Below are 26,732 nucleotides of genomic sequence, written 5' to 3' on the forward strand. Positions count from 1 at the left end.
GCAGTGTTTGGCTCAGAATGCCTTTAAAGGGGTTGTAAAGGTTTGGATTTTTTAACATAAAAATAACAAACCTATACTTAACTGATATGAGAGCCAGTGGCTCGAGCCGCTGGGCTCGTGCACGATGCTGGAACGAATGGGCTTGGGTAAGAAAAGCGGGGGGGGGGGGGGGGGGGGCACTGCAGCAATAAAGGTTTTTTTTTACCTTTTAATGCATAGAATGCATTAAGGTTAAAACATTTTAAGACTTTACAATCCCTTTGGGTGTCGGGCTTCTGCTTTTTCTATTCTATTTTAGAGGACCAGTAGTCTCTTGCTCTTTGTTTAGGGCCCTTTGTACACAGTGTCTGCCATTTATCCCTAACTTTTTGTTACCCTGTGACTTCATGAGATCTGAATCTGGTTCTCCCTGTGCTTCAGAAACTGCCAGTGTAGATGGAAGTGCTCTGGGGGGCTCACAGTCTACAATGATTATAGTGCAGGCAACAACACTAAGTCTGTTTCCACTAGTGCGACTAATCAATGGCACCCGTTACCATCTATGCAATTTTGAAAATCAGCAATCTTGAAAAGGTACCTTCACTACTTTGATGCAACTTTTGATGCGACTATGATCCAGAGTGTAAAGTTGCATCAAAGTTGCACTCTTAATCGGAATAGTGGAAATGTAGACTAAAGCTCCATTTCCACTAGTGTAACTAGTCATGCGACTTTGGACTCAGTCGCATGACAAGTCACAGCCTTTTGATTTCAATGGCACCCATTCCCACCTATGCAACTTTGAAAAGGTACCTGCACAACATTGATGCATCTTTTGATGCGACTTTGATCCAGAGAGTGTAAGGTTGGATCAAAGCTGCACTCAGTCGCAATCCAAAGTCACCTAGTGGTTACGTTTCCACTAGTGCGACTCTTAGGTTGTGCAATTTAGAGTGCGACTGAGTGCAGCTTTGATCCAACTTTACACTCTGGATCAAAGTGGTGCGGGCACCTTTTTAAAGTCACTGATTTTTAAAGTGGCATAGATGGGAACAGATTGAAATCATTAGGCTGTGACTTGTCATGGTCGCATGACAGGTTACACTAGTGGAAATGGAGCTATAATCTACGTTTCCACTATTGCGATTTAGAGTGCAACCTTGATGCGACTTTGAGCCAGTAGAGAGTTTAAAGTTGGATCAAAGTCGCATCAGAAGTTGCATCAAAGTAGTGCAGGTACCTTTTTCAAGGTCGCTGATTTTCAAATTGCATAGATAGGACTGGTCATGTGACTCTCTTGGTCTCTCTCTCTCGGACTAAGAAAAACGGATAACTTTTTCAGGAAGTAAAATACAGCTTAGAAAATTCAGATAAAGGGAGGTAGTGATGTTGGTGAAGAACAGGCTTTCTAAGCTACGCAAGCAGCTAGCCAGAAAATGAATAATATCACAGATAAAGATATTTAATAAAATATTAATAGGAAAAATGTCATTTTTGACTGGAGTTTTCCTTTAAAGTCAATGGCTTCCTTCTTTCCGAAAGTAGTCCCTGCTTTTCATCTTAACCAGGACATTGTTCTCCCATCCCTTTGTCTGGTACCTGTTCCTCAAAGCAAATAACCCTTAGGCTCCATGTACACGGGACGTTGTTAAAAGTCCCTTTGAATGCTGGAATTTTTAGAACGTTTGAAACGTCCGTTCGGTCGCGTTCGTACCCGTGTTTAGCGGGTGTTTAGCGGCGTTTGCGGGCGTTTGCGTTTAGAAGCGTTCCTAGAGGTCAAAAAAATTATTCCCCTTTAAAATGGAAAAACGCGAACGCTAAACGCGGGTCATCGCGTTCGGACACGTTTGTGCGTTTGAAACGCCGGGAAACACACGTTCGAACGCAAATAATTGCGTTCTAAAAACAGTCCCTGAACGCAACTGCCTGCAAATGACTGTAAACGACCTGGTGTACATGGACAGATAAGATAAAATATAGATGGGTTTAGGGGCTTCTGAAAAAAACGCCCAACTGCTCCTAAACGGCCATTTCCAGCGTCCCGTGTACATGGAGCCTAATTGTCTGGATGTTAAGCAGGCTGTGCAAGTCTGCCTCAGCCACTGCTTTATACAGAAATACGGATTCCCTTATTGTCATTAAGGATGGGCCCCGTAAAGGTGCCCCAGGTTCTTGTCCCCCCCCCCTATCTGTAGGTGCCCCTGACAAATCATTGTTCAGGCTTATGTCCCGAGGATTAGGTTCCCTTTTCCTTTTATGGCGTTTTCTTTTAGATCTGTGAGCACCTCTTGGACTTTTCAGCATGCAGGAACTGTTTCTCAGATTTGTACATCTGCCTCCTGGTCTCCTGTTCACATGTTCTCTTAGGTTCTGTCAGGTGGATGTTGCTGTCCCATCTTTATATACGTCCATTAAACACGAATTTGGACTTGCAGCTGTAGAACACTATTTAAAATCAAGTATTCTGCATCCCCTTCAAGCTGATTTTTTGGTGAATTCTATCAGTTTCACCTTAAATCACAATTACTTTACCTATTTAGATGAGTATTTTAGGCAGATCAAAGGTACTGCCATGGGCGCTAGGTTTGCTCCCAGCTATGCAAACCTTTTTATGGGCTACTGGGAAGATCTATATGTATATATGGAACAACCACCCCTATAGAGCCCATCTGGCACTATATGCCAGATATATTGACGATATACTCATAATCTGGGATGGTACGGGGGAGGACTTGGAAGGGTTTATTCACCACTGCGGAAATAATCCCTTCGAAATCTCCTTCACCCATGTGATAGATGACACCAGTCTAGTCTTTCTGGACCTGGAACTGCGGGCCGAACCAAATGGGAATATTATATCCACACTTTAAACCTAGCAGCGGGAATTCGTATCTACACGCAAAGAGTAACCATCACCCAAGATGGATTCGAAATGTACCCTACGGCCAATTCTGCAGGTTCCAGAGGACTTGTACTGTGTCACGGACTATGAGGAACAGGGTCTGATCTTGAAGAACGGATTCCTGGAAAAGAGAATCGAAGAAGCCTATGCCAAATACTGGCAGCTGTATGGGAGAGATACAGGTCTAGATGATGTTTCCCAGGCTAAGAGTGCAGGCCATGGTGGCAAGTCTAAGAAGCAACACAACAGGTCATCTGAAATGGGGATAACTAGATTCAGCACCATGTATAACAGGGCCTTTGATATACAGCGCACACTTAAGCGTAACTGGAAAATTCTAAAACGGGATCCCATTTTGGGAAACCTCTTGCCTCCTCCCGTTCCAGAAATAGTGTTCAGGAAACCCAGGGATCTTAGGAGTCAAATTGCTCCCAGTAAAGTTCGGAAAGCAAAAGCTCTTAGTAGTATACCGGTAAGCAATCCCTGGTTCACTATTTTTGACCAGAAAGGTAATTTTTAGATGTGGGGTGAGGAACTGTGGAACCTGTCCATTTATGTGGCACAAGAAGAGTGAAGTTTCTGGTTCAGATGGCCGCAGTAGGAAAACCAAACAGTTCATCAACTGTGGTACTAAATATATAATTTATGGTCTCGTTTGCCCTTGTGGTTTGCTGTATGTGGGACGGATGATACACCCACTCAGAGTAAGATTTGGAGAGCATAAATGCGGTATCCTGAATAAGAAAATCAAAATGGGTACTAAAGACCGTAATAGCTACTCCATACCTCATCACTTTGAACAGCATCACAATGGGGATCCAATGGGTCTGAGAGTCTTCGGTATAGAGGTGATGACCAAGGACCCTGACTAATGGTCCAGATTCCAAAAATTATGTAGGAGGGAATCCTATTGGATCTTTACCTTGGGGGTCTATGGCCCCAGCAGGCCTGAACGAGGACCTTGAGATTCAGGGGGTCCTCTAGTATGGATCAGTACTTCATTCTCCCCCCCCCCCCCCCCCTTTTTTTGGATCCGTTCCTGCACATCCCCGAGTTGTCTTTCCCCCTCTATTTACCCTTCCTCTCTTTTCCAGCTTTCCAATTGATTCATTCTCCTTATCGTCTGACGAATATATTTGACATTCACATTGGTCGCAGCTGCTGGCTTTGGTCACTAGTGTGCCATCAACTGCTTGCTTTTTTATATATATATATATTTTTATATATATATATATATACATACATATAGGCTGTTTTTATACCTTATACATTAATTCTCTCTGTTAATTATACAGTTGGAGCGGTATGTATAGAAGTCCCACTCCTTCCTAAAAGCCATATAAATTTCTTCCTTCATTTCTTTTCTCTAAGATGATGAAATACTAGGTAGCTGGTCCAGTATTTTAGTTTTTAGTTTTTTGTCTTATGGTTTTTATACTATGCGTGTGACCCCATTAGCTAAAGTTTTTAACAGTGGTCTGAGCACATAGATGTACCGATACATTTAGATATATGGATATTCATATACATATATGTGCATGTGTTAGATAGCTGACTTCCCCATTCTATTTAGTAACACGTACACATACTACATTTTGACCAGCATGTTGCATTTTAGGAGAGATCCATTTATATTAATGAGATATATTATTCTCCTCAATGGTACCTAATTTTTATTTTTATTTTGCTACATTTATTTTTGTAGATTCTGAGGAGACATATGGTGTGCCACGTTTATATGCTCAGATCCATACGCAATATATATTGGATTTTATATATATATATATATATATATATATATATATATATATATATATATATATATATATATATATATATATATATATATATATATATTTATATTATATTTTTAAGTTTATTAATGTTTTTAGCACAATTGTGTTTCTAATATATACCAAGTACATGGATTTTTTTACATATATTATTAATAATTGTTTACCAGTTTTTATTCATTTTTAGTTTATTATGTAGGTCCCTCTATTGGAGGTCTTAGGCTCACCTAATAGATAAATTGGGCCCAATAAGGATAAATACATTTTGCCCATTGGATATAATGGCTTCTTTTTACAATGTATAACTCTTTTCATATACATAAAAAACTTCAAATAGCAAGGACAGGGAATGACTGGCCATGGTCGATATGATTGTATAAGTATGGTAAAGGTTTCCGATACTATGTTTCCAGTGTTGATGCCCAGCGTAGGAGGAGGGAGAGACATAGGTCGGTAGTGATGCACGCATTACATTACCTACATCGTTCTCTTGGAGCGCATGGTGGTTCCGGGTGCGGCGGCGCGCGTTCCACAGCCTGCCAGTCAGACGCGAGCGGAACTGACGTCATACTGTGGAACGCACGGCTCTTCCGTGGACGGTTAGCGTGCATTCCACCACGTGCCTTCAACCCTCCTCCCTTTTACAAACAATAGCTTGAATTATGAAGCCCGGATTAGTAGACAATCAACCGAAGGTGAATACATTTAGATCACTGCCTAATATACCACACTGATGACCATCACTGCCTGTCCTTGGTCAGCCGAAGCCAGTTTATTACTTCTTAGTGGTATAGTATGATATTAGCCCTTGGAGCTTTAATGGTGGGATATGGACAAACTATTCTTGGCTATCATTTAATCCCTTTCCCCCTGTTTTAGAAATGTATATGTGCGAGCTGTTTTATGATTTGAAATGCAAATGTTTGTAGATCAGCTTTCAACGCAGATGGTAATAACTTGTGTAATATACATGTATGCTATCAGTAATAAGCTACCAAGGTTTTGTGTGCAATATTGATTTACATAGAGATTTTTTGCATTGTATTGATATATGTATTTTGACAAGTATATATTAAGCTTCAGCTAATGACTTCTGTGTGGCCACACCCATAAGGGAGGTACTTCCTCCCCTTTTGGGGTCATTTGGAAACGCCTTTTACTATATATATATATATATATATATATATATATATATATATATATATATATATATATAATCAAGGGTTCAGACATGGCCCTTAGGCTCTGAGGAAGAGGCTCTGACTGCCTCGAAACGCATCAGCCGTTCATCTTGACAAGATATTGGACTCCAACACCATGGACGTTGTTAGTCGGAGTTGATATGCTGGTTTACATCACTTGTTTGTGAGTAGACATTTTTTAACAATTTATTAATAAAAGCCTACTGAGGATAATGCGCTAGGCTGGTGCGCCCTTCTTTTGTGTTTATGTTTACAGGATGTTGCTGTCCCATCTGATGCAAGTTTCAGGTTTAAGGTCCTTCAGACAATTTTTTGTGCTACAAGTAGTCCCCAGTTCATGTTTATTTGGGCTTGTTAGTGGCTGGCTAATGTGTTGCCCATCCCTCTGTTGAAATGCTTTTGGACAGCCCAAAGGTTGAAGACTTTTTTGTGTGTGTCCCACAGTGAACAAGAAAGAAAAATATAATTTTTGTAAGAACTTACCGTAAAATTCTTTTCTTTTCTCTGAGTCCTCTGACAGTCGCTGCCTCTTCCAAGTTTCATCACTATTGGGTAATGACGCCCTCGGCAGGAGCAGGCTAGGTCGTGAAACTTCTTTTAAAAGCTTTAACTAGACACACCTTGGGGGCTGTCCCTCTCGACATTACCCTAAGACACTTAGAGCTTACTAATCAGTTTCGTAGCAAGCAATACAGGAAGACAAACCACCCCAAAATAGAGGAGCCGGGTCTGCGTCTGTCAGAGGACTCGGAGAAAATAAGTTTACGGTAAGTTCTTGCAAAAATTCCTCTGACAGACGCAGCCTCTTCCAAGTTTCATCACTATTGGGATGTCCCAAAGCAGTGCAGGTGTGAGGGGTGGGAAAAGACATGACCAACAGAACGGTAACGTGCCAACAAGGCCAGAACAAAACGTGGCCAACAGGGCAACAAAAGCTCAACCAACAGGAGCTAACCCCATAACAACAAATTGACCCCAAGAAGAGAAAACAAGTCTCTTCAACAAACCGCAACGCTCAAAACTTTGGGGCCAAAGGAAGCATCCGAGGATGCCATCACGTCAATCTTGTAGAATTTGGTAAAAGTGTGCACAGACGACCAGGTCGCCGCTTTATACACCTGAGCCACAGAAACCTGATGGCGAAAAGCCCAAGAGGCACTCCCTGCTCTAGTAAAATGTGCCCTCACAGGGAAAGGAGGAACATGACCCTTGAGTGAATAGGCCTGAACAATAGTCTGTCTGATCTAGGGCTGCAACTAACGATTATTTTGTCTGTCAACTAATCTAACGATTTTTATTTAATTTTTTTTGCTTAATTGAGTGTTCTTTTTTTGAATAGCTAATTGATCCTCCTCAACTCCGGTCCTCAGGGCCCACTAACAGGCTAGATTTTAAGTATTACCTTAGGGAGATGCAGACTAGAGTACTGAAATCACTGAGCAGCAAATTATATCACCTGGGATGTATTTCAGTTATCTTGCAAACCTGGCCTGTTAGTGGGCCCTGAGGACCAGGGTTGAGGACCACTGCTTTAAATAACTTGACAAAAAATGATACGTACATCTTCTAATATAATATTTCAACTTTTGATAAATTTTTCCCAAAAAATACTTAAATGTGGTTGAAGTTTTTACAGTATACAAAAATGAAGTGGCAAAAATAAAATGTAAAAAGGGAAATTTCTGCGCTAAAGATAAAATTAGATGAGTGAAATAGCATAAAAGCAAAGCTGCTGGCACTGATCTATAGTGTACTTTATTATATGAGAGGAGAGCAGGGAAAGCTCTATAGTGTGCATATACTTTATTAGATGAGAGCGAGGTAAAGCCTATCAGTGCCCATGATTGAAGGAGAAAAATGAATTCCTTATTTACAAAATGTTATAACAGAAACTAAGAAAAACCTTTCTCAGTTGAACCTACAGACATGTCCATCAGCCTGCACAGTATTGTATGAATCTTTCTCTAAGCTGCGACGAGCTGTTTTTTCTGCTGGAAACGGCTCTCTGCCATCAGCAGCAGCATGGTGTACTTTGTGGATCTTCTCACAGCAGGGGTTGCAGCAAACACTGACCCCGACATAGCTGAGTGATTACCTTGTCTCCCAGTCTTTTCATGCCTCAGTCTTTTTTCAGTCTTTCCTGGTCTTTTCATGTCTTGGGCACTCTAAGGAGGGGTAGGAGGAGAACAGCCGGCACGAGCAGGGGGCGTGTGACGCATCAACGCCTTTTACGCACGTCGACCTATTTCTGTAGTCGACTTAATCGATTACGTCGACGCATCGTTGCAGCACTAGTCTGATCCATTTAGAAATGGTTGCAGTGGACCCAGCCAAACCCTTCCGAGGTCCCTCAGGAAGGACAAACAGGGAATCAGACTTCCTAAAGGATTTCGTGGTCGACAGGTAAACCCTGATCGCCCGAACCACATCCAACGAATGCAAGGCAAATTCCTTGGGATGCTTGGGCTTCGCACAAAGTGAAGTCTCTCAACACCTGGCCTTCAACCGCCATGCTGTTTAAAGCCAGAGACCGTAAAGCAGGGTGGAAGATCGGTCCTTGAGACAGCAGATCTTCCCTCAGAGGTAGCCGCCAGGGAGGCCCGACGACCATCTTGACGAGGTCTGCGTACCAAGACCGACGAGGCCAGTCTAGGGCCACCAGAATCACTTGTACCCGTTCCAGCACCAACCTGCCGAAGGAACCTGGATAACAGTTGAATTGGGGGAAAGGCATAAATCAGCTGATACTGGTGCCAAGGCACCACCAACGCGTCCGTGGCATCTGCCAGAGGATCTCGAACCCTGGCCATGAACCTTTCCACCTTTTTGAGACGAGACGCAAACAGATCCACGTCCGGAGTTCCCCCACCGGGCACACAGGAGCCGAAATGCCTCCGGATGCAGGGAACATTCCCCCTGATCCAAGGACTGACGACTCAGATAGTCCGCCTGCCAGTTCTCCACTCCAGGAATGTTAACAGCATAGATAGCTGGAATGTGTGCCTCAGCCCAAGACAGAATCTCGGCCACTTCCTTGGCACCCCCTTGGTGATTGATGTAAGCCACATTGTTGGTTTGAACCCAAACTGGGCGACCGTGCAACTGAGTCGCCCAATGGAGCAGGCAAAATTTTATCGCCCTGAGCTCCAGGACATTTATCAGCAAGGAGGATTCCTCCGACGACCACGAACCCTGGGCACAAAGAGTGTCCAGTACTCCACCCCAGCCCGTCAGACTGGCATCCGTGGTGATCACTGTCCACAACAGAGGCAGAAAGGACTTGCCCTGGTTCAGAGTGGGTAACAAAAGCCACCATGAAAGCTCCGTCCTCGTGAGACGGCTCAAACACACCATTCTGTCCAAGGACTGTGGATCCTTTTTCCATTTGGCGAGAATTCCTTGTGTGATACTGGGCAAACGGGATCGCCTTGAAAGCTGAAACCATTAGCCCCAGGGACCTCATGCAGGTCCATAGGGAGGAGATATTGTTGTCCCTGAGGGACCCGATCCCACCCTGCAAAGTCGGAAGTTTTTCCTCCGGGAGAAAAACCTTCGCTTGAGCAGAGTCCAGGACCATTCCCAGACATTGCAGACGTACTGACGGATTCAGTGCCGACTTCTGGAAGTTGATGGTCCACCCGAACTCCTGGAGCGTCTGAACTGTGACCGTCAGATCGCCCGACAGGGTGGCACACGAGCTCGCCCTCAACAAGAAGTCGTCCAGATAACCGAGGACCGCAATCCCCTTCTTGCGCAGCAGAGCCAGCATCGGGGCCAAAACCTTGGTGAAGACCCTGAGAGCCGAAGCTAGACCAAAGGGTAATGCCACAAATTGAAAGTGCTCCTCTGCCACTGCGACGTGGAGATGACCTTCGTAGATGGGGATGTGCAGATACGCATCATTTAAATCGATGGAGGCCAGAAAATCCCCTTGACTTAAAGACGCCACCACCAACTGGATGGATTCCAACCCGGAACTTCTGCACCTACACAAAGCGGTTCGGTGACTTGAGGTCCAGAATCGGACGAACCTTGCCCTCCTTCATGGGCACTGTGAACCGGTTTGAATAAAACCAGCCAAATCTCTCCCGCTTTGGAACTGGGAAAATAACGCCATGAGCAAGAAGATCTTGCACTGCCCCCTTGAGAGCTGTCAGGCGATCGGGAGACAGACGGAGATTTGATGGAAAGAACCTGTCTGTGGGGCCAGATCGAAATTCGATCTTGTACCCAGAACGAATCAGCTCATGAACCCATTTGTCCTGAATTGGGGACAACCAGGGTTCCTGAAAGCAACCCAGACGTCCCCCCACCCCTGAAACGGGTGAGGGTGTCCCTTCATGCGGAAGAAGACTGCGCCGCAGCACCGGACTGACCGACCTTGGGCTTACCAGACCAGGGCTTGTTACCGCCGGAGGCCTTGAAGGTTTTCCCTTTTTCCTATACCCTGGAGGCAAGAAAGGGCCCCCGATGAGCCTTGAAGGAAGGAACCAGCCGCGTGCGGGGCGATGTACCCTTCGCGGATTGGGGCAGGAGGGTACTCTTACCCCCTGTGAGACCCTTGACAATCTCATCCAAGGAGTCCCCAAAAAGCCCCCCCCCCCCTCCACCAAGTTGCACCTTAATCCGTTCCGTAACCGTCTGAGAGACCAGCACGGAAGCGAACACCAGCTTAAAGGAGTGAGCCAGCCACCAGGTACACTTGGCGGGAAAGAGTCTCCACGCGCCTATCCATCTGGTCTTTAAACACCGGGGAATCCTCCACTGGAACCACCATGGTTTTTTTCAACCTGGAAACAGTGTGGTCCACTTTAGGTGACACCGTCCATTGATTGGAAACGGGGTCTGCAAAGGGATAACGGCATTGAAAACGCTTAGGCACCGCCAGCACGTGCTTAACGGAAAGCCACTGTTTGTTCACGATATCGTGAAACTTCTCGGGGCAGGGGAAAACCTGACCCTACTTCTGGGCTTTGTGGGACCCGAAGGAAACCCGCTTACCTGACTGGGTGGGCTCATCATCAATGTTCAAAGTCTCCCTAACGGAGCGAACAAGTGCTTCAACCAAAGCGCGTTCCCGCGCTGCAGCGGCGGAGGACTCCTTCTCCTCCCCCATCTGAGTGTACGGACTGGGATCCCTCAGGGAGGGTAGTGTCCGTGGCAACCATATCAGGCTCTGAATCAGAAGACTGAGAGGGCATCAGACGTTTTTGAACATTACCTTGTGACATCATAAGATCAACTTTGGGCACCAAAGTTTCAAGGGCTGCAGATAAAGAAGCTAGGGAAGGTGATCCAGATGCCCCGGATGCACAAACAAGATCAGTGGGGAAATTGTCACCCTGGGACTCCATTTTGACAGAAATACAAAAAAAGGAACACTGGCCCTTTAAATCGGCGATTGCGGTCCGCACCGCGATCCCGCACTGCTGCTGGAGTCCCCCTCTCTATTGCCAGATAACTAAGAAAGCAATGTGTCTAAGGAAAAATGCCCAAAAAGCAATAAAACCCCTTATAGTGCTGAGAGAGCGAGAAAAACAAACCGCTCTCCACGCTTCTTCTGCAGCAAGTGAAAGATGGCTGTAGGAAGTGACCTAATTCACTAGAGGCCGACAAGCGCCCTGAGCCACACAAACATGGATGCCAATAGAAAAGATATGGGAAAGCATAGGGAAAATGGGCACTGCCCTTACAATGCGACTGCCCACATCCAAGATGGTGCCAAAAGCACATGTTAACGCAAAGAATGGTTGCTGCCCATACACTGATGCAGCCAAGCTTGACTTCACCCAAAATGGTGGCCGAAAACTGCGCCGACAGTCAGGAGCCCAGGGACCCTGGCCACCGCGGGAATCCACTACAGGAAGCCCCCAGGACAAGATAGGAGCCCTACACCCCCCACGCAGTGGGCGCCGCTAGAGAGCGCCCCCCATAAGGAGCAGGGAGGCAGGATCCTGTCCAGACCGGCCAGGGGGGACCACACAGAGACCACCGATCTGACATCCTCAGGAGTGGGCCCACATCACACCACACCCAAAATACTGTCCCAGGGACACGGGGGGTAGCATCGCTCACCATATCATGGACCGCTCCCCTCCCACCCTGAGTGGGGGTACCGTCAGCCAAAAGGGGAAGCTGCAAAACAGGGCGTTCCAGGTTGATGCGTCCCGACGAAGAATTTCTCCCCATCCATCGGGGCACCGTCGTGGCCTGGGCGGACCACAACCTGCGCATGCTCGTAGGCCAGGCTGGGGTACCATAAGGATCTAGATTATCCAGTGCGAAGCCCGGCTGTCGCTTGTAGTTCTCCAGGAGGATCCCCTACTAGCGATAGTGAGTGAAGAAAATAAAAAACATTTTTCAAAGATAAAACAAAAAACTGAGACCAGAGTCCCAGCAGGGTATCCTAGGTCCTACTCCTGAGCTAGGCAGCAAGAAACTGATTAGTAAGCTCTAAGTGTCTGAGGGTAATGTCGAGAGGGACAACCCCTAGGTGTGTCTAGGTAAAGCTTTTTAATGAAGTTTCACTACCTAGCCTGCTCCTGCAGAGGGCGCCATTACCCAATAGTGATGAAACTTGGAAGAGGCTGCGTCTGTCAGAGGACGTAAGAGAAATTTAGATTTTTGTTCTTGCTATAGAATCTTTTCTTAGTCTGTTGTGGGGTACAGGTCTCACACCTTTTGTGTTTATGATCCTGCTCTTGATACTGCTGTCGTCACAAAACAGATATGCTAATATTAGGAGGGTTTAAACCCCAGGCTGGCCCACAGTTTTTTTTTTGGCTTGACAATGACCAATTCTCCTGTAGGTAGCAATATAACCTGAAGGATTAAGGGATAGGTTCACCTCTTTGGAAAATGTTGCATTTTACACCTGTAATTGGGTTGTAACATTTTCCAGCAGCGCTCCCTTGCCCCCCTTCCCTGTGGGCGGGGGATCCTCTCCTCTTCATCTGCGGTCACATTTTGAAATCTGGGTGGCTGAGCATGGCTCTCCCTGTACAGCCCTGTCCATTCATTCATTCATTCATTCATTCACAGAAACCTGTAAATGAATCCACTAGCAGTGATCTGTAAATGAATCCTCTACAAGTCCCGTCTGCCACCGTGGCATACAGATTTGTAGTGTAAGGGGACTTTGAGCATGCTGATCAGTGCACTCGTAGTTTATTCACTTTTCCTCCAGATTTCAAACTATAAGCCCATACAGAGGTTACAGGCAAAAAGCTGGAGGGAGAGCGTGCAGGCTCCTGACATTGCACCCACGATCCATGACTGCAAAAATATGCGCATTTTATTGTTCTTCCCTTAGAGGGGAATTTATCATTTAAAGCAGAACCCTGGGCAATTTGTTTTCTCCCATGCAGTGGGGTGGTGCCTGCACTGTATGGGTTAACTGCTGTTTTTTGCCTAGGGGAAAGGAGAGCTGAGAGATGCTCACTCACCTAATCCTTCGGTCTTCCAGGTGCAAGACCGGCCCCTGCGGCATAGCTGCATGGGAAAAAACAATTGTGACTGGAGTTGGGATTTAAGACTTCCTGTGTTCTTCTTCAGTGGACTTCCAGGTATTTTATGGGGACAATAATCCTATTCTGCAATGCATAAAGCAATACAAAATATTGGGCCTCAAATTTTTTTTTTTTTTTTTTTTTTTTTTGTATTTTTGCATTGGCTACCTGGCACTTACCCCTTTTAGGACCTCTAATTGTGAAACTAAATTGAACAATGTGAAACTAAGGCAGTAATACTTGCATTTGGCCGACACAGGATGACATCACTCCCCTGCTTGGTGTGCAGTCATCCAAACATACAGGCAGTGTGCCAGAATGTGAACTGAGCTGCACATGGGCAGCTCAGTTTACAATTCTGCAGGGGATTGCGAACAGGCAATTGGTAACAGGTAATTGTAGGTTATTGCAAAATTGACATTGCATGTAATTGTTTTAACTTTAGTTCCACTTTTAGTTGTGTTAAGTAGGTGCCTCTGATGATACTAACAGAAGTAAAACGCATGATACTTCAACAAAACCTGCAACCCTAATAGTACTGCAGATAGTTGTGGGTGGGATGGGGGGGGGGGGGGAATGTTGGTATACATATGGTTTTGTTTTTTGAGTGCAAATGACCTGAAAAAATGATAGGAGTAGCATGTACTTATAAAACATTTGCAACAAATCTGATTCTTTGCTAGATTTGAAATGTGAAGTCTGGTTGCTCTCTGGCCAAGTGATTGGCTTTTGTGAATCTGCTACATCACATTTTGTATTCATATGCCGTGCACCTGCTTACATCAAGCACATTGCAAAAATAGTGGCATTTCATAAGGTGATAATTTTAGCTTGTTCATTTTTATTGTGCTTTTTTTAAACGCAATGTAACCAATGCTTTTTCTCATCAGATGTTGCAAAATAATCCTCTATTTGCTGGGAATCCTCAACTTCAGGATCAAATGAGACAGCAGATGCCAGTTTTCTTACAACAGGTGTGTGTAAAGATAATCAGTCAAAGCTTTTGTAAATATTAACATACCTTTAGCCTTTGAGTGAACACTAAACCTTTGATCTCGTTTCACTTTACATCCATAACGTAAGCACTCCTGTCATATAAAGCTATAATATTTGTATGTATGTTCAGTGGATTGCTAAATTTTAAAATCACTCAGAGGAACTCCAGGCAGACCTAGCATGGAATTGAGGTCTGTGTGCATTCGCTGTCCAGACTAGAGTGACCACGGGATCTAGATTATCCAGTCCGTCGCCCAGTCCGGCAGTTTATTGCAGATCTCACAGGAAAAAACCAGGAGAAAAAAAAATTCATTTAAAAATAAAAAAATTGCCAGAATCAGAGATCCCAGCAAGGAACTAGGTCTTTACTCCTGACGAGGCAGAAAAAAAACTGGAGTACCTATAGCAGAGAGGGGGCGTATACACCCTGGGACTGCCCATAGACGTAGCCAGACTTTTTCTGCCTAGTATCATACTCCTGTAGGGGGCAGTATAACCCAATGGTTCAATTCAAGATCAGGAACTGTCTGTCAATGAACGAAAGAAATGGTTTACTTCCAGCCTGGATCGGAAGTGATGTCATGACGTCGCTCCAATCCTCCAAGGCCATAGAGGTGATGAAAGACTATCTACTCTTTGATAGCTTCTGAGACCAGCCATCCGCACCGTATTGGATTTGCGATTTGCTAGGTGATACCCCTATGTGGAGTCCCGTCCTAACAAGTGGACTGTTTCACCGGTGGTGGACCCTCCGGTTTCCAAATTAAACTAGGCAACCATGATTCCGGTTGAAGAGTTCCCGGCCTTTAAGGACCCAGCTGACAGGAAGGAGGGGACAGTGGCCCGCAATTTGTACACCCTGGCTGGTTCGGCACTAAGGCCGATATTCACCATTGCCCTGGTGTCGCAGACTCTGACTGAATGGGCTGAGCCGGGGTACAAAAGGGTCCCTGATCTGGTAGCTTCTTTCTCTGGTGCTTCGGCTGGGCAAATCCTTCCTCCCCTTGTATTGGACGGTGGTCAGCCTGTCTGGGTTGAGAGGCGTTCTCAACAAATTCTACTCAGGGGGTCTGAACCCTGGAAGAGTCCAGACTACCGATTATTGTCCTGGAGCTCCGAGCGATAAGACTGTTTCTGGAACATTGGACAGATCATCTCCAAGGATGTCTAGTGCGCATTTATTCAGACAGTGCCACAGCCGTTGCTTATGTCAATCACCACCAAGGGGGTCAGGAAGTGTCCTGGCGGCTCTGGAGGTAGCAGGCATTCTCAGGGGGGTAGAACTTTTAGTTCCAGCACTTTCCGCTGTACACATTCATGAAGTGGAAAACTGGCAGGTGGATTACCTCGGCAGGCGTTGGACCAGGGTTAATGGTCTCTTCATCCGGAGGTGTTTCAACAGTTCGGTCTCTGGTAGGGCACCCCAGAGGTGGATCTGTTGGTGTCTCGGCTCAACAAAAAGGTGCATAGGTTCGTGGCACGGTCACGGGATCCTCTGGCGGATGCCACAGACGCGCTGGTGGCCCCGTGGGGTCAGTATCATCTGATTTACGCCTTTCCTCCTCTCAAGCATCTGCCAAGACTTCTACACAGAATCGAGGACTCCGGTCATCTTAGTGGCCCCGGACTGGCCTCGCCAGGCCTGGTACACCGATCTGGTGCGACTGGTTGCCGACGTTCCTTGCAAGCTTCCTTTCAGGGAGGATCTGCTGTCCCAAGGGCCAATGTTCCATTCTGCTTTACAGTCACTGGCTTTGACAGCTTTGCTGTTGAAAGCCAGTTGCTAAAGGATAGGTGTTTGTCTGAATCCGTGATTCCAAAGCTGTTAAAAGCTAGGAAATTTACTTCTAGGAAGATCCTACCATCGTACGTAGAAGACTTACTTCGCGTGGTGTGAATCCTCACTCCTTGGTGGCTCGGATGTTGACCTGCCTTTAACGGGGTGTTGGAGCAGAAATTGGCCTCGAGTATCATCAAGGACCAGATGTCGGCTTTGGCGGTCTTTTTCAACGACCCTTGGCCACACACTCACTGGTGCATACCTTTCTTCAGGGTGTTTGACATTTGGTTCCTCCAGTGTGGTCTCCGTTATCGCCTTGGGACCTCAATTTGGTGCTTTCGGTCCTCCAGAAGCCTCCCTTTGAGAAACCTTGGAAGATTCACATGCTTACACTGTCTCAGAATGTGGCTTTTTTGGTGGCTATCACCTTTGCGCGCAGGGTGTCGGAACTGGCAGCATTCTCCAGTCCACCTTACTTGGGGATTCACAGAGATAAGGTGGTTCTTCTACCCTGTCCATCGTTCCTTCCAAAGGTTGTCTCTGATTTCCATTTGAAAGAAGACATTGTGTTGCCTTCCCTGTGTCCCAGGCCAAAACATCCTAAGGAAATTGCCTTGCATGCCTTGGCTGTGGTCGGGCAGCTAGGGTGTACCTGGCAGCTACAGAGTCTTTTAGCAAGTCATACTCCCTGTTTGTGCTCACAGATGGGCCTCGGAAATGGTTGTGCGCTTCCTCTGCGACCATTTCCAGATGGATCAGACAGACCGTGATCCAGGCCTATTCCAATAAGGGTCAGATTCCTCCTTTCCCTGTCAAGGCGCACTTTACTCGGGCGCTCAGTGCCTCCTGGGCCTTCTGTCTGGTCGTCGGTAAACATTTTTACACAGTTCTATAAAGTGGATGTGTTGGCATCTGCGGATTCTTCTTTTGGCTGCAAAGTTTTTGCAGGCTGCTGTTTAGAATGGGATTTTTTTTGACTTGCAGTATAATCCATTTCTCTGATGATCATTGACGGACACAGAACCCACCGCTCTGTGGGGTTGTAATTCTTCTGACACTGCTTGTAACAAAACTGAGTATCTATAGCAGGGAGAGGGAGTACACCCCCTGGGACTGCCCATAGGCACAGCCATATTCTTTTTCTGCCTAGTGTCCCACTCCTGTAGGGGGCAGTATAACCCAATAGTTATGAAGACCATGAGCTGTGTCCGTCAATGAACATCGGAGAAATGTGTTTTACGGTAAGTCAAAAATCCAATTTTTTTTGTACTTACCGTAAAAAAAAACGATTTCTATGATTTCAACGGACACAGCACCCACCACTCTATGGCGTTTTGGTACTTCTAATACTGATTACCTAGAGCAGAAAGGGGGGTTATATACCAAGGTGAGGATGGCCCATTGGTGTAGCCAAGTGTTTTTTGTTCTGCCTAGTCCTACTCCTGAACGAGGCAATATAACCCAGTAGTTATGATTTTATGAAGCACTGTGTCCGTAGATTAATGGATTTTACGTTAAGTGCAAAAATCCCATTTTTTTTTTTCAAGATCGATTTTCCTAGTTCTTTTTAACATTCAGAGGAATGGTACCCAGACCCTGCTCTGGACACACGATGACAGCCTGTAATGTAGCCGGCCTGCATAGGACCCGGCCAGTAGGGTGCTATACAGTGCCAGGGCAGTGGTCCCCAGCTGGGGAGCCATTTTCCTGACTGTCTTCATGGCACTGCCCACTGTGATGGGTGAAGATTGTTTCCTTAACATATTTCTGCCTCCATGGTAGAACAATGGTAGAACAATGCCGAAATCTTTTATTCTTCTTAACCAGTGGGTTATTCTGCCCCCTACAGGAGTAGGACACCAAGCAGGAAAAAGCTTGACTACGCCTATGGGCAGTCCCAGGGGGTATACACTCACTCTTAGCTATAGGCACTCTTTTTTTTTTTTTTTTTTTTTTTGCCTACCTAAAGGTAGGAAACCTAGTTCCTTGCTGGGATCTCTGGTCCTGACATTTTTTTCTTTTTAAATGCAATTTTTTTTCCTTTTTATTATTTTGTTCCTGTGTGATCTACAATCTATTGTTGGACTGGGTGACAAACTGGATCATCTCTAGATCCTTGGGTTCCCCCAAATCTGACCAGCGAGCGCGTGCAGACCGCAGCTCTGCGCTAGTTAGGTCGCGACAGAGCCTCACTGGACGGGGGCTGGCCTGCGAGTTAAACGTCTCAGGAGGGTGCATACGAACTGGCTTTGGCCTGAGTCGCAGTGTTTCCTCCTGGCCGACAGCCACCCACATCCCGATGAAGTGGTGGTCTGTCTGGAGCGGTGCCCACCCTGTTTCCTGTTATGGTGAGTTGCTATCCCCCCTCTACTCATGGAGGGTTTTGGGGTGGAGGTGGGGCCCCTCCCTGGGACAGCGGGACCCCCGGGGTTTCACTCTGTGGGACTTTCGCCCCCCCCCCCCCTCCTTTGGGCTAGGTTATGAGCTAGCTGTTGCCACAAGCTGCTGAATGTGTTTTTCTGGTAATGCAACAGGGGGTTGAACAGGGTTCCCTGCCACCCTGAGGGTTGGGGACTAGGGCAGGCATGTCCTCTGAGCTCCCTGCGTCGGTTGTTGGGCTGGGGTAGCGGATAGTTTAGCATCCGCGGGTATCGCGGATCCGGCCGAAAGTTTAGGCCGCGGCTTTGTGGCCTATTAGTCAGAAACTACATGGGGAGGCCCCCGTGGGAGGGTGGCTGAAGCCACTGCCTTCCATTTGGGCATCCGCCCTCCCCTTCGCTGCCCGTGGGTGGTCGACTCTGCGGGGACTAGCGTACAAGCGGCTGGGCGCCCACAGAAATGTAGTCCGCGGCCTACTAGGCAATGCGGCTGAGTCGGACGCCTCTGTTGGGGGGTGGCCCCAGTTTGTTTAGCTCAGGAGTCTTCAAACTATGGCCCTCCAGTTGTTCAGGAACTACAATTCCCATCATGCCTAGCCATGTCTGTGAATGTCAGAGTCTTACAATGCCTCATGAAATGTGTAGTTCTGCAACAGCTGGAGGGCCATAGTTTGAGGATCCCTGGTTTAGCTGAAGCCCCCACTCTTCCTTTTGGACATCTGCCAGGCTGGGATCTGTGCACTTGCGGTTAAACTTCCACAACAAATTTAGGCTGTGGCATGCGGCCTGCTAGGCCATGTGGTCAGCTTGGCGCTTCCCTTGGAAGGGGTGTCGCTGGGAGGGCGTTTCATTTTTTGACAGCCTTGCCGCCATTGTGTAGGGCACCTGTCCCTTTTTAGTGCTGCGGGACCATCAGGGTACCTAGCCTGCGCATCCATGTCACGGCTGGCGGCCCCTTTTTAAGTGGACAATTTCCTATTATGCCCTTTATAGAGGGTAACCGCATTTGTTTTTTTGCGGGGTTCAGTAGATGGTCCATTAGTGGGCCCTTGGTCGGTGTCCCCTTTGCGGAATCGCAGTTGGCGGCCTCCCGTGATTGTTTTTTCGGGTGACCTTAGTAGATAGCGACCCTACTGGGTCTGCGTCCATGCACCCTGAGTTCTTAGTGAGAATGATTACTCTGCTCCTCTAGCCACGCATGAAAAGGCGCTGGTGGATGCACTGTTTGTGTCAGTGCGTGACACTTTAAAATGGAGGTTGCAGCTGATGCTGCATTTGAGGCGCTGGTCCCTTTTGGCACCCACAGGCCCTCCAAATCGGCGAGGGTGTACCCTTTTCTGCCCACTTTGACAACTTTGTCCAAAACGCAGTGGTTCCGAAGCGATTTTTGCTGGCGATGTCCTTATCTGGATTAACTGCGTTAAAGGTGGACGGTCCCACCTGTAGTGAACTTGTTGGTTTCCAGGTTAAATAAAGCTACCTTCATTCTAGTTGAGGAGTCCTTGGCCTTTAAATATCCAGCAGATAGGAGGGGGGGGGGGGGGGGGCAGAAGCTTTGGCCTGCCATATGTTCGCTGTGGCTGGTTCGGCACTTAGGCTGGTATTTTACTATTGCCCTGGTGTCGCAAACTCTGACCGAGTGGGCTAAACTTTTACGCCGGGACCTGGAGGTGAAACCGCTTCCCCCTATCTTGGCAGATCAGTTGATCCAGGGGCTACAGTTTACCTGTGATGCTTCTTTGGATGCGGCTCCTTTTGATTTCTAGGCTGTCTGTATCTGCAGTGGTCCTTCAGCGTATTATCTGGCTGAAAATACTTGTCTGCAGACCAGACTTCTAAGAAGGCTTTATCTGATCTCCCCCTTGTAGGGAATTGCCTGTTTGGAGCTTCCTTGGATGATATCGTTAAGGGTCTCACAGGGAGGGGAAGAGTACTCTTCTTCTGCAGGCTACCAAGGCCAAGGAGCCCTGTCGTAGATGGCTGTTGAACACCAGGTGCTGAAGAATGGAGGTTTGTCTGAGTCTGTGTTTCCTACGCTGTTGAAAGCTAGGAAATCTACCTCTAGGAAATGCCTACCATCGTTTGTGGAAGACGTACATTGCGTGGTGTGAGTCTCCTTGGGATTCATCCTCGTTCCTGGAACAGATCTTAACCTTCCCTTTTAACAGGGGGGTTTGAACAGAAATTGCCTTTGAGTACCATTAAGGGCCAGGTATCGGCTTTGGCAGTCTTTTTCCAACGACCTTTGGCCCCACACTCCCTGGTGCGTACCTTTCTTCAGGGTGTCCGACATTTGGTTCCTTCAGTGCAGGCTCTGTTGCCGCCCTGGGATCTTAATGTGGTGCTTTCAGCTCTATAGAAGCCTCCCGTTGAAAATATTTTAGAGGTTTCCCTGCTTGCGCTGCTCGGAAGATGGCCTTTTTTGGTGGGTATCACCTCTGCGCGCAGGGTGTCTGAACTGGCGGCGTTATTCTGTCGTTCCCCTTATTGGTGATTAACAGGGATAAGGTGGTGCTTCGCCCCTGTCCGTCATTCCTTCCTAAGGTGGTCTCTGACTGTCATTTGAATGAAGACAATGTGTTGCCGTCCCTGTGTCCCAGGCTAAACATCCGAAGGAAATTACCTTGCATGCCTTGGATGTGGTTTGGGCAATTAGGGTGTACCTGGCAGCTACGGAGTCTTTTAGGAAGTCAGACTCTCTACAGGGAGTGCAGAATTATTAGGCAAATGAGTATTTTGACCACATCATCCTCTTTATGCATGTTGTCTTACTCCAAACTGTATAGGCTCGAAAGCCTACTACCAATTAAGCATATTAGGTGATGTGCATCTCTGTAATGAGAAGGGGTGTGGTCTAATGACATCAACACCCTATATCAGGTGTGCAGAATTATTAGGCCAACTTCCTTTCCTTGGGCAAATTGGGTCAAAAGAAGGACTTGACAGGCTCAGAAAAGTCAAAAATAGTGAGATATCTTGCAGAGTGATGCAGCACTCTTAAAATTGCAAAGCTTCTGAAGCGTGATCATCAAACAATCAAGCATTTCATTCAAAATAGTCAACAGGGTCGCAAGAAGCGTGTGGAAAAACCAAGGCGCAAAATAACAGCCCATAAACTGAGAAAAGTCAAGCGTGCAGCTGCCAAGATGCCACTTGCCACCAGTTTGGCCATATTTCAGAGCTGCAACATCACTGGAGTGCCCAAAAGCACAAGGTGTGCAATACTCAGAGACATGGCCAAGGTAAGAAAGGCTGAAAGACGACCACCACTGAACAAGACACACAAGCTGAAACGTCAAGACTGATTTTTCAAAGGTATTATGGACTGATGAAATGAGAGTGAGTCTTGATGGGCCAGATGGATGGGCCCGTGGCTGGATTGGTAAAGGGCAGAGAGCTCCAGTCCGACTCAGACGCCAGCAAGGTGGAGGTGGAGTACTGGTTTGGGCTGGTATCATCAAAGATGAGCTCGTGGGGCCTTTTCAGGTTGAGGATGGAGTCAAGCTCAACTCTCAGTCCTACTGCCAGTTTCTGGAAGACACCTTCTTCAAGCAGTGGTACAGGAAGAAGTCTGCATCCTTCAAGAAAAACATGATTTTCATGCAGGACAATGCTCCATCACACCCGTCCAAGTACTCCACAGCGTGGCTGGCAAGAAAGGGTATAAAAGAAGAAAAGCTAATGACATGGCCTCCTTGTTCGCCTGATCTGGACCCCATTGAGAACCTGTGGTCCATCATCAAATGTGACATTTACAAGGAGGGAAAACAGTACACCTCTCTGAACAGTGTCTGGGAGGCTGTGGTTGCTGCTGCACGCAATGTTGATGGTGAACAGATCAAAACACTGACAGAATTCATGGATGGCAGGCTTTTGCGTGTCCTTGCAAAGAAAGGTGGCTATATTGGTCACTGATTTGTTTTGTTTTTGAATGTCAGAAATGTATATTTGTGAATGTTGAGATGTTATATTGGTTTCACTGGTAAAAATAAATAATTGAAATGGGTATACTGTATATTTGATTTTTGTTAAGTTGCCTAATAAGTATGCACAGTAATAGTCACCTGCACACACAGATATCCCCCTAAAATAGCTAAAACTAAAAACAAACTAAAAACTACTTCCAAAAATAGTCAGCTTTGATATTAATGAGTTTTTTGGGTTCATTGAGAACATGGTTGTTGTTCAATAATAAAATTAATCCTCAAAAATACTCATTTGCCTAATAATTCTGCACTCCCTGTATTTGTGCTCACGGACGGACCTTGCAAAGGGCTGTCTTCTTCTGCGACCATTTCCAGATGGATCAGATAGAAGGTGGTTCAGGCCTATTGCATCAGGGGTCAGGTTCCTCCTTTCCCTGTCAAGGAGCACTCTACTAGGGCACTTAGTGTCTCCTGGGCTTTCCGTCATCAGTGACGCAGGTTTGTAAGGCGGCCTCCTGGTAGTTGGTGCACACTTTTACAACATTTTTATAAAGTGGATGTGTTAGTATCTGCAGATGCTTCTTTTGGCTGCAAGAGTGTATTGTTTTTTTCAGGTGAGCTCCAGTTGTTTATGGGTAAGCTCCATGTTACCTGGTTTTCTATGGTTGGCCTTGGGAATTTTTTTCTGCTTTTTTTTTCCCCAATGGTTAAGAAGAATTAGAAGCTGTGTCCGTCGATGACCGAAAGCGAAAATGGGATTTTTGACTTAGCGTTAAATCAATTTCTGTGATGTTCATTGACCGACACAGCACCCACCCCTCTGTGGAGTTGGCTTTCTACTGACACTGCTTGTAATAAAAGTGCCTATAGGTGAGAGTGGGTGTATACCCCCTGGGACTGTACATAGGCATAGTCCAGCTTTTTCCTGCCTAGTGTCCTACTCCTGTAGGGGGGCGTTATAACCCAATAGTTAAGAAGAATCAGGAACTGTGTCCGTCAATGAACATCAGCAAAATGGATTTTAAGGCAAGTCAAAAATCCCATTTTTATTTTTTTATTATTTTACAGGAGTTAGGCTCACCATGACAGGGTGTTTGTTTTGCTAAAAAAAAAGGTTTTTCTCAGCAACACCACATGGAAAGTGAGTTTACTAAGAAATTGAGTATGCCTTCGGTGGATCTGGCAGTTTATGTTATATCATGTCAGATGTCCAGTGGATAAAGTCCAAGTATTTAAGAACTCTTTGGACAAACACCTTGAGGCCTTATTTAAAGTCTTTGGGAAGTGTTAGATCAGCAATTTTGGCTTTAGGCCAAATTTAGGACCAGACAATAAGGTCAAAGCCTTATCATCTGGTCCTGTTGCGTGACTAGAGAGAGGGATCTTACTAGTGGAGATACCGAAATGAGCACAAACATGGAGGACTTCCCATGTGCTCTTAGCTTTTCAGTGGAAACTTTAAAGTACTACATCCAGCAACTTTCTAATTTTCAGGTCTTTTCAGTACATGTGTGCAGGATTTTATGGCTGAAGTGTTTGATTAGTGAAGTTACCCTGCAAGAAGCATGTTGAATGTTAACCTTTTCCAGGGCAATGTTTGGTCCTGCTTGGAAGAATAGATCCATAAGGTGACTGTGGATAAGAGTGCTCTGTTACCTCCTAAAAAAGCTAAGATTTGAGTTCAAAAAACCTGCTGCTCCTTCTTCCAAGAAGCATTGCTTTAGGCAATCTTAGGCTTTGGGCACCAAACCCCAGTCCCAGTACCTCAAGAAGCAGAACGTTTTTACAGTTTCTACTTGAACCTCTTTATGGTTCCTAAACTGAATGGCGATGTTCCCCCCCTTCTTAAATCTCAAGAAACTCTACAAGTTTCTAGAAGTGTTAAAGTTCCAAATGGTATCGTGCGGCCAGTGGTGGCCTCTATATAGCAGGGATATTTTCTTGGATCAGTGGATATCAAAGTTGCTTACTTGCATGTTCTGATCTTTCCACTTCGCAAAAGGTTTCTGCAGTTTGCAGTGGAAGATAGCTACTTTCAGTTAGTGGCCCTTCATTTTGGCCTGTCCACAGCTTCCACAGTGTTGTCTCTGGTTCTGGGGGCTCCTGCGAACCTGGAGTTTTCCAGTTATAGGATACCTGGATCACTTACTACCTAGGGAGAACCCCATTTTGCTACTGGAGACCAAGGTTTCTCACATGGTGCACACTTTGGTGAGGTTTGGATATGTTCTGAATTGATAGAAGTCAGCCTTAATCCTGACCCAGAGGTTGGAATATTTAGGCCTGACCATCGATACTGTCCAGGAGACACTGTCCTCTCTAGACAAATGTCTTCTTTTACGCACTCAGGTGGACTTGCTCAAGACTCTGACAAATCTTTGATTCCCATTTGCATAATGGTTCTGCCTTTTGAGGCATTGCCTTTTACCCTGTTTCATTCCAGGCTCCTTCAGCAGAAAGTCTTGGTGGCATGGTACAGGAAGCCCAGCACGAGACTGTCTCTGGACTGGTTGATCTCCTCAGGGATGCTGGAAATAGGATGAGCGTTTCTTCCTGTATACTGGAGGGTACTGACAACAGATGCCAGCCTAGTGTGGTAAGTTGGAGTTCTGGACAATCTCTGTCCAGAGGACTTGGTTACCACAGGAGAGATTGTTTCCCATAAACATCCTGGAGTTGAGAACGATTCACCTTGTCCATGTTACATTAGTCAGTACAACTGCAGGGCCTCCCTGTAAGGGTTTCTAGTCCTACAATGCCAAAGAGGTGGTTTACATAAATCATTAAAAAGTCTCCAGAAGTCACGTGGGCCACAGGGAAGTGGCCCTCATCTTGCCCTGTCCGCGAACCATATTTCAGGTGTGGAAAATTGGCAGGCAGATTTCTGTCTCTGGGGAAGGAGGCCCTTCACGCAGAAATGTTTGTGGAGCCCTGCCGACAGTGGGGAAATCCTGGATATGGATCTACTCCAGGTTCACTAAGAATTTGAACAGGTTTGTCCCCAGGACCAAGAGTCCTAAAGAATTTGTGGTGCTCTGGTGACACAGTGGGATCGGTCTTGCTTTCTTCTGTCTTAAACTTTAGGTGTCGGAGAGAAGGCTCTTCATACCTTGGAAATGGTTTGCATTATCAGGTGTTACCTGAAATTAACTGTTGCAATTCATCAGTCGGATTTCCTCTTTGCACTTCCTGAAGGCCCAAGGAAGGATCATGTGGCTTCCAAATCTACCATCTCTGTATAGATCCCTCTGCTTATTTCTCAAGTTTATAGCCTAAAGGAAAAGTTTCAGTTTTCAATAACCAATTCTACCAGGAGTCTTTAGTGCCTCCTGAGCTGTTCATCATCGGGCTTTGGTAGCCCATTTGTAAAGCTGCTACCTGGTCTTCAGTTCATACTACTACAAATTTTTACCAAGTGGATGTCCAAGCCGAGTTTTTGAGGCTGCTGAATGAGGTTCTAACCTGTTCTGGTTTAGTTGTTTGGAGTCTTTTTCCCATGTTGCCCTCCCTTCTTGTTCAGTGCTTTAGGACATCCCTATCATAATAAAGGTGAAGAATGATCCCTGTGGATGGGATGTATGATAAAGAAAAGGGGATTTTTAGTTTACCTGTAAAATCCTTTTCTTGGAGTACGTCACAGGACAGACGCTCCACCCCTCTGTGTTAGTGGTTTATTCTACAAAAACCCTGTCTGAGGGGCACTGCCTAGGAGGGGATTTCCTTTAGATGTCCAGTTACCTGAAGGTGACAGCCTAACCCTATTGTAGGTAAGGATACCCTTTTCGCCTGTGATGTACTCCAAAAAGAGGATTTTATTTGTCCTGTGATGTACTCAAAGGAGAGGACTTTTTAAGTAAGCCAAAGTCCCCGTATTTCATCTTGTTAGATGTGCACATTAGGGTGGTGGTGGTGGTGATTTGAATAGTCGAAAGATTTGTGTTTTTAATATGTTTAGGGAAACAATTTTCACTTTTTTTTTTTCTTTCTAGATGCAGAATCCAGAAACTCTGTCAGCTATGTCTAACCCTAGAGCAATGCAAGCCTTATTACAAATCCAGCAGGGATTGCAGACTTTGGCTACTGAAGCTCCTTCCCTTATTCCAGGGTAAAGTTGTTAATAATAAAATGTTTCTTATCTGTAAGTGGCTGTTAATTTTGCTTCCAGGTATGTTATCTAAACCTGCCATCTCCCACTATGTGCGGATTCTGAAGCCATACATTTGAATGCTCGTGTCACAAATATGTATTTGTGAACCATTTGGAAAGGC

At 46.0% G+C, this 26,732-nt stretch overlaps 1 protein-coding gene across 1 annotated transcript in view; it reads left to right on the forward strand.

The window, feature by feature from the left end:
- Positions 1-26,732, forward strand: part of UBQLN1 (ubiquilin 1) — a 124,556-nt gene that overhangs the window by 94,621 nt on the left and 3,203 nt on the right. The window contains exons 8-9 of the mRNA XM_082248183.1: positions 14,275-14,358; positions 26,454-26,569. Of these exons, the coding sequence (XP_082104309.1) occupies positions 14,275-14,358; positions 26,454-26,569 (200 nt within the window). The remainder of the gene's footprint in view (positions 1-14,274; positions 14,359-26,453; positions 26,570-26,732) is intronic.

This window comes from Pelophylax lessonae (assembly GCF_965119305.1).
Source record: "Pelophylax lessonae genome assembly, chromosome: 1".
Lineage (NCBI taxonomy): Eukaryota > Metazoa > Chordata > Amphibia > Anura > Ranidae > Pelophylax > Pelophylax lessonae.